Genomic DNA, 12721 nt, shown 5'->3' with positions numbered 1-12721 from the left:
ATGAGGGGTTTTTATACCCATGAAAAATAATCACATAGATAACGATATAAATGGTGAAGCATTGTCTTACATATATAATTTATAAGTAATTATATGAGATAATAACCTCACATGGCTAGTAATGTTCCATTTAAAGTAAAAGACCCTCTTATATCAATTGTCTAGTGAGCTCAAACGAGTCCAACGTGACAACCACTAAGGGTTGTTCATTCAATGTATATATATTTTGTCCTTGTAGTGAGTAGGGAGTAAACCAAGTTTGATCAAGGGTGGTGTGTTATGGATGTAATAGTTAGATTTGAGGGCATAAACCTTGTCTAAGAGGACATGTGGTTGGTCCACTGAGAAGGGGATAAAAATTCAGTTCACCAAGGAAGGTATATGAGTCTGGACCTATTAAGGGGAGACATGTGGTCATTCTTATCAAGGAAGGAACATGCAAGTTGTCTTATTAAGGAGGGAACACATAAGTGGTTTTTTAAAAAGGGATAAAAGGTCAATTTAGAAGGATGTATAACTTGTCTAGAGGATATAAAGTCAATCCATTAGGGGAACATAAGGTTAATCTATCAATAAAAGGGATGTGTTGTCAGTTCTATAAAAAGAGGACATTTGTTTGGGTATCTAATCAATTTAGACACCCAATCATATGTCTCTACCTTAAAGTGAGTTTACTTAGTTTGAGATATAATGATTTTCTTACCATACATGATCTGGGTGTATCAGGTTTTTGGAGATACAAGTCATCATGTTTAAACTAACTGGTTATTTTATTTGATCAACCAAGGTGTTTTCTAAAATAATTAGCGAGTTATTTGGGTTAATTTTAAAATTTTGTTATGGTAACTTTTCATACTAGGTGATGTGGTGCCCTTATAATTGGGTATGGTATAACCACACACCTATGGAGAAATGTTTCTTTTATACCTAATCAAGGTTAGTGCCTTTATTTCTAGACAAGGTGGCTTGAATGAGTCTTTATTACTTGAGCAAGGTAGGTTCCTGAACCAAAGGATGAATGCCTTTATATCCGAACAAGATAGTTGATTTGAACAACTGATAAAGAATAACACATGTCAAAGCATTCTTGTACCTGAAATGAAGGATGTTATTATACCTAACAAAGTTACCCTTATACCCGAGGTGAATAATGCTTTGAGTTTGGGTTAGGTTATCCTTGTACCCAAATTGAGATCCAAGTAGACATCATATTATGCCTAGAAAGAGAAGTTTCACTGAGATTCTTTTTGTTAGGGGTGAAGAATGTATTTTTCTTGGGAAAAGTTATATTGTACTTGCAATAAGTGTTACCCTCTAGCTAAATTATCCCTTCATGATTTATTTTGAAAATATTTTTATATTTGGGTTCAATGTTGTCTTAAGCACGAATGGAGAATGAGAAAAAAATATGCCGAGCAGAGAAAAAAACTCTTGCCTGAGGTGGAGAAATCTATGGAGAAAATATCATGAAAGATATTTTATGAAGATCATTATATAAATATTGTTTTTTAAATATTGTACTTGGTGATTAACCATGGAAATCATCATATAATGTTTATTTCATTAAGATTACACATTACAATTCATCATGGAGATTTTTATGGAGATTACTCGTGAAGATTATTATGGATACTTCTCATGTAAACCATTATAAAGATTTCTTGTAAAGTCTGTAATTGGCGATTCATTATAAAAATTAAGTTATACCTGAGATAAGATGTTTCTCATTTAAGATAAAGAGTTATATAGAGAAAATCTCATAAAAAGCACGTGTAGAGAATAACAAATGAAAAATAATGTAATAGAGAATAACTCATGAAAAATAATACATGGAGAGCAATGTATAAACAATATTTCATGAAGAAAATCTTATGAAAAATATAAAAGAAAAAAAATCATAGAGATTATCATACAAAGACAACATCTTAAAGAATAACATATGATAATAATTTTATAGAGATAGTTTTCAAGTAAAAAGTATAATTTTTATAACTTTTTCCATAAGATCAGGCTATAGACCTTATTTATCAAGCCTTTGTGGTGTCTGGTTATAGAAAGACCTTTACCTTATTCAACATCTCTTTATCGAATCTTTTTAAGTGGGCCCTCATGCACTTATTATCCTTTTAAAAATGATGACAAACAACATAATGAAGCTTTTTTTAGATAAGATACTTATTTTAAAATAGGATATATAATATTTACACAAAGTTCCTCAATGCCATGAAAGAATTCAAGATCTAAGTTATGATACCATGTTTAAACTAACCCTTTGAATACAATGGAGAAAATTTTTCACATAGTGTCTTTCACTTACATGATGAACTCTAAACTACTATTTATATTTTACACATATTCTCTCAAGTTTATAAACTTATAGCAGTTTTTTATGTTCATTTAAGTGAATATTATGTTTCTTATAAGACGAGTGTCTAACACCTGTTTGGTTAATCGAGAACCCCTCACTTGGTATATGTTATATATCTCCATGTTAGGGAATCATATAACAATAGATCTAATCTTTTTTTAGGATATTTTTTTTATTCAAGCTACTAGAAAAAGACCTTGATGAGGAGTGATGATTGTTTTTGTGACTATGATTGTATGTTAATTTGTCTTTGAGTTTTTTTATCACCTTTGGAGTATTCATTTAGAAAACATTTTTCATGACAACGACAATCACTTTTACAAGGGTTATAAGAGAAGTGACTCTTTTCTTTGCTTTTTACACTAAATTTTGGAATACCTCCTTAAATCGGAGTTTTTTACACATACACACACTAGAAGGTATAGTTGGTGGTGTTGAAAAATGATTTATCTATTATGAAGAGTTAAGGTTGTTCACTACTCTCATGTGATGTAATCATTCTTATTTGGATTAGATGCTGGAGATTTTAAGAAGTTGAAGCATTTATGATGGGAAGACCTATAACCTTTTCATATCCACTAGTTTTTGAGTTGTTAAAAGAGAGAGATGAATTGAATTTTTTTCAAGATCCCTACAAATGGTGCCATTGATGGTTAATTAAAAAACTCTAAAATATCAATGTTTTTTCAAGGCTAGTGGATGGATTGAGAGATAAAGGCTACTGGATTTGAATTTCATGAACACCTACAAAATAAAAATCCTTTATTAGATTCAAAGAACTGTCTAATACTTAGATTAGCACTCGAGTAAAAGGATTATTACCTTGAAAGCTTGTATAAAGCATGTTTTGAGAATAATAATAGAGATAATAAGAGTAAAATACTATAAGGAATGTTTTTGTATATAAAAATTAATAAACCCTTTTTATCTAGTGCATTTTATGAGGTTTTGTTCTCAAGAAACATGCTAACTTGTATTGAAAAAGGATATAATGATAAAACATTGTCTCGTTTAATTTAAGAGCAATTATATGGGATGATAAACTCTAATGGATGGGTGGTGGTGTAAGATAGAAAACTTTGTCATGATAATGCCTTTTGAGTTCAAACAAGTCCAATATAATAGTCATCATTGCATGAAAACACATGTTATAGGATGATTTGCAAGCATTTAATGTATATAAATATTATTTTTATAGTAGGCTTGTATATAAGGATGCATGGTTAGTTCTTTTTATTAAAGAGAGAATGCAGAATTGGTCTATCATGAAAGGGACAAGTGGTTGGTCTTGTTAAGAGAAGACGTTCGTAGTCATTAAAATGAGAAGTGATTGATCTTGTTGTGAAAAGGACGCTTAGCTCGATCCCATTAAAAAGGACATATGACTACAAAGTTAGTCCAGAGAGATGTGTAGTCAAACCAAAAAAACACATGATGGATCCAATAAAAAGGTTAGTAAAAAAAAAGAAGAAAAAAAAGGATATGTGGTTGGTCTTGTTAGAGAGGAACGCATATAGGCATCTTAGTTTGGGCATCCCATGATCGACATGACTCTATTAATGCAAAGGCAACTATATCATAAAGACGCTCAATGCTTGCATGGAAAATAATCTTTATCGTTGTTGAATCATCACCATTTAGCTAGCGTACCAGCTTGGAACCAGAGCTTATATAGATACAATCTTATCTACTAATTTTTGAAAAAAATAGAAAATAACTTGAATATCTAGTCCTTGAAGCCTTGGATTGTTGTTAATTATGTAATTTCTTGGCTAGTTCTCTGATATTTTGTTTTACGAATTTTACTTGGATAAATCTCATGACTGAGGAATATATATATATATATATATATATATATATATATATATATATATATATATATAATCTTCAATTATGCAGTGAAATACTCCCCTCCTACCTTATATATTTTTTAGGCACGTAAGTAAATATAAAATATCGATGCTTAAATCCTTCTGGAAGGAGGAGGATTAGCAACTCTCAACATTTGAGGAATATAATTTACCATTTTTATATCCTTCATCTCTTTAGAATCAAGATGGGCTTACGGGAGTCATCTATTTTTCAAGAACAGGTTGGTTGATACAGGGATGAGAATCTATTTGGAAGTAGTAATTCAAATTGAGTTCTCTCAAATGCTTTTTTTACTATACAATTAATCAGCAAGATTCAAGGCCTTCCTAGCTACTAAATTTTCCAAAATATATAAACTTCAATCTTATTATCCAGAGGTTTAATGGCTGTTTTTGTAAATGAATTATTAGGGCTACTGCACAATATTGAAACATATAATTTCCTCAATGTTATCTTTAAACTATCATATGGTTAGGAAATATTGACTAGAGATCCCTTCAAGTTATATTTTAGTACTTTCAATTGAAATTGAAATTTTTCATAGATGCAAATGAAAACTAAACCCACTTTCACAAATATTTTCAAAATTATTATGAAGTAGGAAAGTATTTCTTTTATTTTTTGAGCAATATAAAATATAAAAAATTATAAGAAATAGAAAATAAGAATTAATTATCTCAATTTTGGAGTCATAATGCTAGTATGATACACAAAATTCTTGTACATGTAGCCTCTCAATAATATTAACCTATTTTAGGCTTGATTAGTTGTTGCAATATTAAGACAAATAAGATTTTCTTAAAGCTCCCACCAAAATTTGGGATCCTTCCCAAAAATATTATTTTTTGTAATTGTTGTGTTCGTTAACTTGCCAAATCAAGCCCGAAGGACCCGCAAAAGAACCGAATGAAAGATGAAGTTCAAGGTAGAACTGTGGGTCATTAATGAAGGATGAAACAAAAATTAGAAACACCATTGCATGATGGATTTACAGAAAAGTTCCTTTATTACACATCACAAAAGGGATACATGATGTTAACGACAAGCTCAGCGCCACTTCAAGAGGCCACTGTCCATTTACTAAAGAACAAAAAGCACACCCATAATTCTCTTCCCATGCATGACACAGATAGAGAGAGATAATTAAGGGGAGAGGATGCAAGAAGCTGTTAAGCCTTGCTATCTATGGTCATTGGCATTGGATCCTGCTTTGCTGCCATCTGCATTTCCATACCAAACACCGTACACAAGAAAAACAGTCAACAACAGGCACAATGTCACCATAACAACATACTTAAATAAATTAGGGTTTCGCCTATTTACAGTTGAATTTGTTTGCTCTAACTTATTCATCTTCGCAAAAATGTTGCTATAAAACTGCGCTTCCTTCTTCTTGTACTCTCTCACTTTGTCCTTCAGGATCTTGTACTCCAGCTTGACGTCCCTGTTATGAGAAATAATGGCAATTCAAGATTACTCAATGCCCAGCTAACGTATCACAACCTCAAAGGCAGAAGATGGCACCCCAATTCTCAGGGTCAATCTCAATCGGTGGCTCACCTATTGTCAGGGTCAATTTCAAGTGCCCTTTTTATGTCTATCTCTGCCAGGTCCAAATCGACAAGCTGTATATACGCCTGAGCCCTCCTATACAAGGCTTTAACGTTCTGACCATCGAGCTCTAATACCTGCACAAACAAATCTCTTCCAATGTTAGCATGTATCCTCGGGACAACTATCGTAGGATCAAAATGATTCTGAATGAAATTAAGCATGAGACCTTGGAGCAAAGCTTCTCAGCTTCCTTGTAGTCCTTGAGCTTCAGCTTGCACGCTGCATTGTTAAGCTTGCAGGAAATTTTCAGCACCTTTGATTGCTGCTTCTCCTCGTCAGTGAAAGATGAGTCATACTCGATAAACTTTGCTGCCTGTCGCACATCAATTAACATTCTGTCAATGACTTTATTACAATTGGACACCATACCACGTATAGCAAGAACCTACTGCCCTCAATATACCTTCTCATATCTTCTTGAGGCTCTTTCATATTTGCCAGCCTTGAACCATGCATTCCCTTCTTCTTTCTTCTTCCCTGCAGCTTCAATCTTCTCTTGTGTATTCATATCCCAAGATTCCTTCTCCTATATCAAACCATTTACAATTTGTTAAATCACCATATCACCATCTAGGCTACAATTTTTGAAAATCAACCACGTTAACGAAATCACATATATACTACACCCACCTTGGTGAAGGAGATCATCTCAACTTCGTAGTATGCTGTTGCGTTTACAGGAACAGTAGCCAAGTCTTGTTGAGATTCAGATCGGCCAAAAGCATATTCTGGTTGAATTGTCACCAGAGCAACTTCCCCTTTCTTCATAGTCTTCACAGCTCTATCGAGTCCATCAATAACTTGCTCTGTAAGGGAAGCCAATTCAAATAGCACTTAGTATTAGAGAATGATTACAAAATTCATAGAAACTTCCCTAATTAAGGGGAAAAAGTGAAGCCATTCAAATTATATTACCTTCATCCAACTTGAACTCAAATGGTGGCTCCTCTTCATGGCCCTTCTTCACAAAGATAGTCCCATCTCCCAGCTTCCCAATTAGTTTTACTGAGGGAAAACAATAAAGATCATAAAGCACATATTAGAAAAACAAGTTGAGCCAGTACCATTCAGAATTCAGTCATAGAATATTACTGTAAACATTACCTTGAACAACAGTCCCGTCATCAGGTCGTTCATAACCTTCTCCCTCCTTCAGGATCTTTTTCATGACCTTCTTGTCTTTCATAACATCAGACACAGTCTTCCAGGAGAGCAGCTCAAGCATTATCTCGAGGGTAGCATTCGGAGGAACAGCACCTTCATCACCAGCTGCTGTCCTGCCATACTCTCCAAACCCATCTGCAAAAGGAAACAAACGATTAGTAAACCATCATACCATATAATTAAATTATGTATCTAATTAGGGATCGAGCTTACACTGTGGTTTCACTGTTAGCAACACTTTCTCCCCTTTTTTCATTGTTTTCACAGCCTTTGCCAAGGCGGGACAAAAATAGCCTGCACAAGGAGACCCGGATTTTAAATTTCTTCTAAAAATGCATTCAGCGTTACAATGTACATACTTGTGAGAGAGGAGACAGACCTTCTCCAACAGTGAATTCAACTCCATCAGACTTTGAGACAACTGTGCCATTTTCAAGCCGCGCTTCATACTTAACTGCATTGAACAGTAAAACAACCATCAGGAAACAATGGAAAAAAAATCCATTCAGGCTTTGCATGATATGAGGTAGCAGCAGATAAAAAGCGTACCAAATACTTCATCGAGATCTTTGGGATTATCCCATTTTTCTCCCTCAACAATTATTTTCTTAAAGATTCCTCCATCTTTGCATATGTCTTTGACACTTGTCCAAGATAGCAACTCCACATCGAACTGAAGAGTAGCATTAGGAGGAATAGTTGGAGGAGAGCCAGATTCACCATACGCCAACTCTGGAGGTATAGTGAAAACTGCATTCTCACCCTTTTTCATAGTTTTGATGCCCTCATCCCATCCCTTAATTACTTGCCCTAAGATGAAAAACCACCATTCCACAGTCACAAGACAAGCAATAATAAATCTAATTAAATGGAAAACAAGAGCAAAGCCAAATTTATATCATTAATCCTAGTTGTTATCAACTCCAACAACAGACCATTCAATTCATTTTAGCATAGCACTCTAACAAAACATTCAACATTCATGTAATTCCACCACAACAACAAAATATGAAATATAATCCCAAAGTGTTTTTTAAAATGTTTTAAAAAGTGACCTTCTTAATGTAATTCAACACCTTTTCTTGAGATAATACTTATGAACTTCCAATACATTTAAAATGTATAATATACATACAAATAAAAAAATCTTCCTTTCACTTGAAAATGGAAATCAACCAATCAATACATGACCAAAAGAGAGGTAAATAGCATATAGCAGTAATAAATTAATTGATTACCTTGGCCAAGCTTGAACTTAAACGGAGTCCCTCTCTCACGGCTCGAATCAAACTGGGTTCCATCAACTAAAGTTCCAGTGTAGTGCACTGCAAATTGAGCAAAAGCGTTACTACCAAGCATCCACTACCAAATCAATTGATTAGTGGACACCACAGTAGGCAGGTAAGGGATAAGAAGGTAGGTACCTTCAACTTCATCACCGGCACTGGGGGTATCCCAGCCTTCTCCTTCCTTAACGAGCTTCTTTTTCAGCCCATTTTTGCCAATCTCCTTCTCTTCACCCACCTTGATAACAGCTTCATCTGGGTCTGGGACACCCATGTCCATTTCATCTTCGAGTTCCATGTTGTTGCTTCCAGTTGGGAACTCAAAGTCTTCCTCCATCTATCTGATCTCAAGCAGCAGTTAACGTGCAACGAATAAGAAGAAATTGATGGGAAATTGATGGAAACTAATTGGCGTTTAAGATCTTGAAGCAAAGCAAAGCAATAATATCGTTTTCTTGTATTTGCTAATGCACGAGAACGCAACACAGGCGTTTGTATTTTTATAGTATATTTCGGGGTAGTTATGTCTCTAGAGACTTCTCATGTCTTCACAGGCTCGGGATGGTTCCAGAATTGTCTCGTCTTCATCTCATTTTCATTTCAGCAATGTTCCATGCTTGGGCCCGTGTGCTGCAAACCCTTCTTTTCTTTTCTTTTTCAAAGGAGAAAAATATGCTATTCGGGATGCGAACATGAGTGCATGAAGTAATTGCCCTAAGATTATTTTTTAAAATATGTTTTATTTGAAAATATATTTAAGTAATATTTTTATTAATTTTTTAAAATTTATTTTTAATATTAGTACCTGCTTTAAACATATTAGTTTTATTTTAATTAAATAATAATAAAATAGATAATAATAGTAAATTGATTAAATTAAAAAACATATATAATAACTAAAAAAATGTTTTTTTCAAAGGAAAAAATAATAATAATGTTGCTTAAATATAGAATGATGAAATTGAATTAATAAAATATCAAAAAAAGCCATAAGCTGAGGAATTAAATTGAGGAAAAAACTCAGTTATACAAAAGGATCCAAAACTAAAAATAATAAATAAAATAATAAAAACAAAAATAAAAATAAAAAATAAATTAGAGGAGAACTATATAAATTTTTTAAAGGGTGAAATAAAAAATAAAATCAATTCAACAAAATAAAAAAAATCAAAACAATGAGAATTAAAATGAAAAAGAAAATCATAAATTAAGATTGAATGATGAAATTAAATAAATATTTTTAAAAAAAATCCAAGAACAAAAATTAAAAATAAAAAGAATAAGGGTCTAAGTTCAAATATTAATGACTAAGAGGAAAACTTTGAAATTTTAAATTGCCAGAGTAGATTTTAAGAAAAGAATAATAAAAAAAATATTAATGATAAAATATCATGTCACTATCATTACACTTTACATCAATAAAAAAAAACATTGTAAAAATTCCAGCAATGAATTTTTTTTATTGTTAAGAGGCATTTGCCACCCACAAATATCTTAGTTTTAAAACTATTGCTTTTAATATTAATTAAGTCATTTTACTATATTTTAAAATGAAAAATGCCTAAAAAAACATCTAGATGCTAATTTTAATTTTTTAAAAGATAATTAAATTATTTTACTATGTTTAAAAATACAAAAAAAACAATTTTATCATCAATTAATCTAGTAATGATCAATAAATCTAAAAAAAAAACACAGAACTAGTAATGATCAATAAATCTAAAAAAAAACAGAAATACCCCCAACATCTAGTATCTTGATTGTTTATTAGAAAGATAAAATAATAATTATATTACTAGTTTTTTGATTTATTATTGAGGATTTTGAAAAAGAAAAAGAAAAAGAAAAAAAGAAGCAGGTAAGATCAAGCCCAACCCAAATTGGCTAATGAAAACGAACAATTTGGGACAAAATTGGATTGTGCATCTTTCATAGGGGTAATTGTAACCATCTAGGTGGTGGCCAAGTGGTAAAGACTTGGGATCAAGGGGTTTGCTCCCTCTGTGGTCTCAGGTTCGAGTTCTTGGTTGCTCATATGATGGCCACTAGAGGCTTACATGGTCGTTAACTTCAGGGCCCGTGGGATTAGTCGTGGTGCGTGCAAGCTGACCCGGACACCCACGTTAATCTAAAAAAAAAAAATTGTGACCATGAATTGTTTGGTTTCCTCGAATGTTTGGGGGGCATTTCTATCAAAGTCCAGGCGCCGAAAGTAGTTGTTATTCACAACTTGGTCCTCACAATTTTCCCGATGGGCTTACTTTATTAGGACCAAAAACAATATGTCATTTTTATTAATTACCTATGATCTAAATGGTGTTCTATTTTCACTGTATTATCCCCACTATATATTTTCTATGAATAGGGTGCCTAAAATTTTATATTTATTCAATTTTATCCTTAAATTTTTTTTAGCACTTTAATTCTAATTAAAAAACAATTGATTTTGATTTTTTATAAAATGATGAGATTGGAAAAGAGGGGATTGAAAAAGATGAATGGCATGCTATAAGTTTTGAAAAATATGCACTTTGATCCTCCAATCTAAACAATCATATAAATTATATAATTTTGGTTCCTCAATATTTTTTCAATTTCTTCTTGGTACAATTTTTTTTTTTATCCTTGATTGAAAAAGAGGAGAGAGAGAGATTATCGAATTCCATCAATAAAGAAAGAAACATATCGTTACCACCACAATATTTTTTCAATTTCTTCTTGGTACAAAATTTTCATTTTTTTATCCTTGATTGAAAAAGGGGAGAGAGAGAGATTATAGAATTCCATCAATAGAGAAAGAAACATATCGTTAACACCGATTTAAACCATTAAAATGGATTATATTTGTATGAAATTGTTCTATTTGATGAGAGAAATTCATTGCTTTTTTGTTCCTTGAAAGTTCGTGAAAAAAACAAATTTAACCTCGAGATGATTTTTGGTTTCAAGTTGAGTTCAGTTTTTTGGGTGGTTTTTTAAGTCATGAATAAATTTATCATGATTTCTAAGATGTTTTGGGTTAAAAACAGGTTGAAAACGGATTTTTGAGTTGAAAGAACCTTAAGTCTGATTTGAGTGGCCCGAATCTGGGCAAAACATATAACGCATTGTTTGCCTCGGTAGATGACACATTGTCTAATTGTTTTTTCAAAAAAATAAGACAGACAACATGTCGTTTACCCAAGGTGTTGTTAAAAAAAAAAGCTCAGTCGTAAGAGCTCTAATGAAATGGGCTAGAGAGACTGACTTGACTTGTCAGGCCACGCAAAGCATGATTTTTTTTTTTCAATTAATGCTTTTTAAAATTTTTTTAATATTGCAAAAAAAACAATGATATTTTGTTGGTGTTTTAGCTATATTTCCATCAATATATAAATAAAAAATAGATTCCCTGATGAAAGCTTGTTATCGATGAGTTTTTCATTAGGAATATTAGGTTCATTGGTAATTTAGTCAATTAATTTACTTACCGATAAAAATATCGATTGAATATCCACGTTACAAAAATTAAGTTGGTGATTATTTTTTTATTTGTCAATCCATCTGTAAATATTACTAATGGAATACCCATCAGTAATGGATCGTGTATCACCAACGAATCATTTGTCAATCCATCTGTAAATATTACTAATGGAATACCCATTAGTAATGGATTGTGTATCACCGACGAATCCCCTGACAAAATCACCAACATAAAAATCTTGTTAGTGAATTCATAAGTCTATATCAAAACAATTCACAACTATTTTTAATTCTTCAAGGAAAATGAGTCTATATAACTGATAAAAATTTTATGTTCATTAATGATTTTGTTTGTATTGCAATAATTTGTTTTTTTTTTCAATACATGGTTATTTGGATTAAACAATTTGATATTAAACAATTAGATTAAACTGAATAACATATTATATATTATTAATTTAATTATAAAATCAATTACAAATGTTATTATACATTAGAAAGAAGTTGGAGTTGAAGGGGAAGGGGGTAATCTTCTTGAGGTCTATAAAAAGGAGGATAATGAGTCGTCATATATGACATCATTTGCTTCCATTACTTTCTACTGCATTATTTTCAACACGCCTCCAATTCAGCTTTTAGATTGGCCATAATTTGTTCTTAAACTAACTCCTAAATGGCTACACATGGCTTACTCGAGCTAGACTATAGGGTGCCTATCGCTGAGACACTACAGCTCGCCCTCATATCTCAAGTCATAGTTATAGATATGCTGTAAACTCAATTCCTATTAAGTGCACTTGTTGCTCTAGCCTCCAACCATAACTTTATGTCATTTCATATAGATTGAAGGGTTCTATTTGTGTTTGTCATGCATGTTGGCATTGTATGTTTTATAAAAAAATCAAGTCAAAGATGTCGATAAAAAAAATATTATGTCATTTCATATAGATTGAAG

General features: G+C 32.1%; 1 protein-coding gene across 2 annotated transcripts; it reads right to left on the bottom strand.

The window, feature by feature from the left end:
- Positions 1-5227: 5227 nt before the first annotated feature.
- LOC105107685 (peptidyl-prolyl cis-trans isomerase FKBP62-like) lies at positions 5228-8886 on the bottom strand. 2 transcript variants are annotated; one of them, XM_011001704.1, is made up of 13 exons: positions 8443-8878; positions 8257-8343; positions 7568-7828; positions 7398-7472; positions 7232-7312; positions 6959-7153; positions 6770-6859; positions 6485-6660; positions 6258-6380; positions 6021-6167; positions 5801-5928; positions 5564-5684; positions 5228-5460 (listed from the first exon to the last, which is right to left on the bottom strand). In XM_011001704.1, exons 1-13 carry the CDS (start codon positions 8639-8641, stop codon positions 5410-5412), a joined length of 1734 nt encoding a protein of 577 aa, XP_011000006.1. In that variant the 5' UTR covers positions 8642-8878; the 3' UTR covers positions 5228-5409. The 2 variants fall into 2 exon arrangements, with proteins under 2 accessions (XP_011000006.1, XP_011000005.1); XM_011001703.1 differs by having other exon boundaries at positions 5228-5684; positions 8443-8886.
- Positions 8887-12721: the final 3835 nt, after the last annotated feature.

The sequence above is a fragment of the Populus euphratica genome, unplaced genomic scaffold, assembly GCF_000495115.2.
Source record: "Populus euphratica unplaced genomic scaffold, PopEup_1.0 scaffold170.1, whole genome shotgun sequence".
Taxonomy (NCBI): Eukaryota; Viridiplantae; Streptophyta; class Magnoliopsida; order Malpighiales; family Salicaceae; genus Populus; species Populus euphratica.
This window is presented reverse-complemented; position numbering and strand designations above follow the sequence as displayed.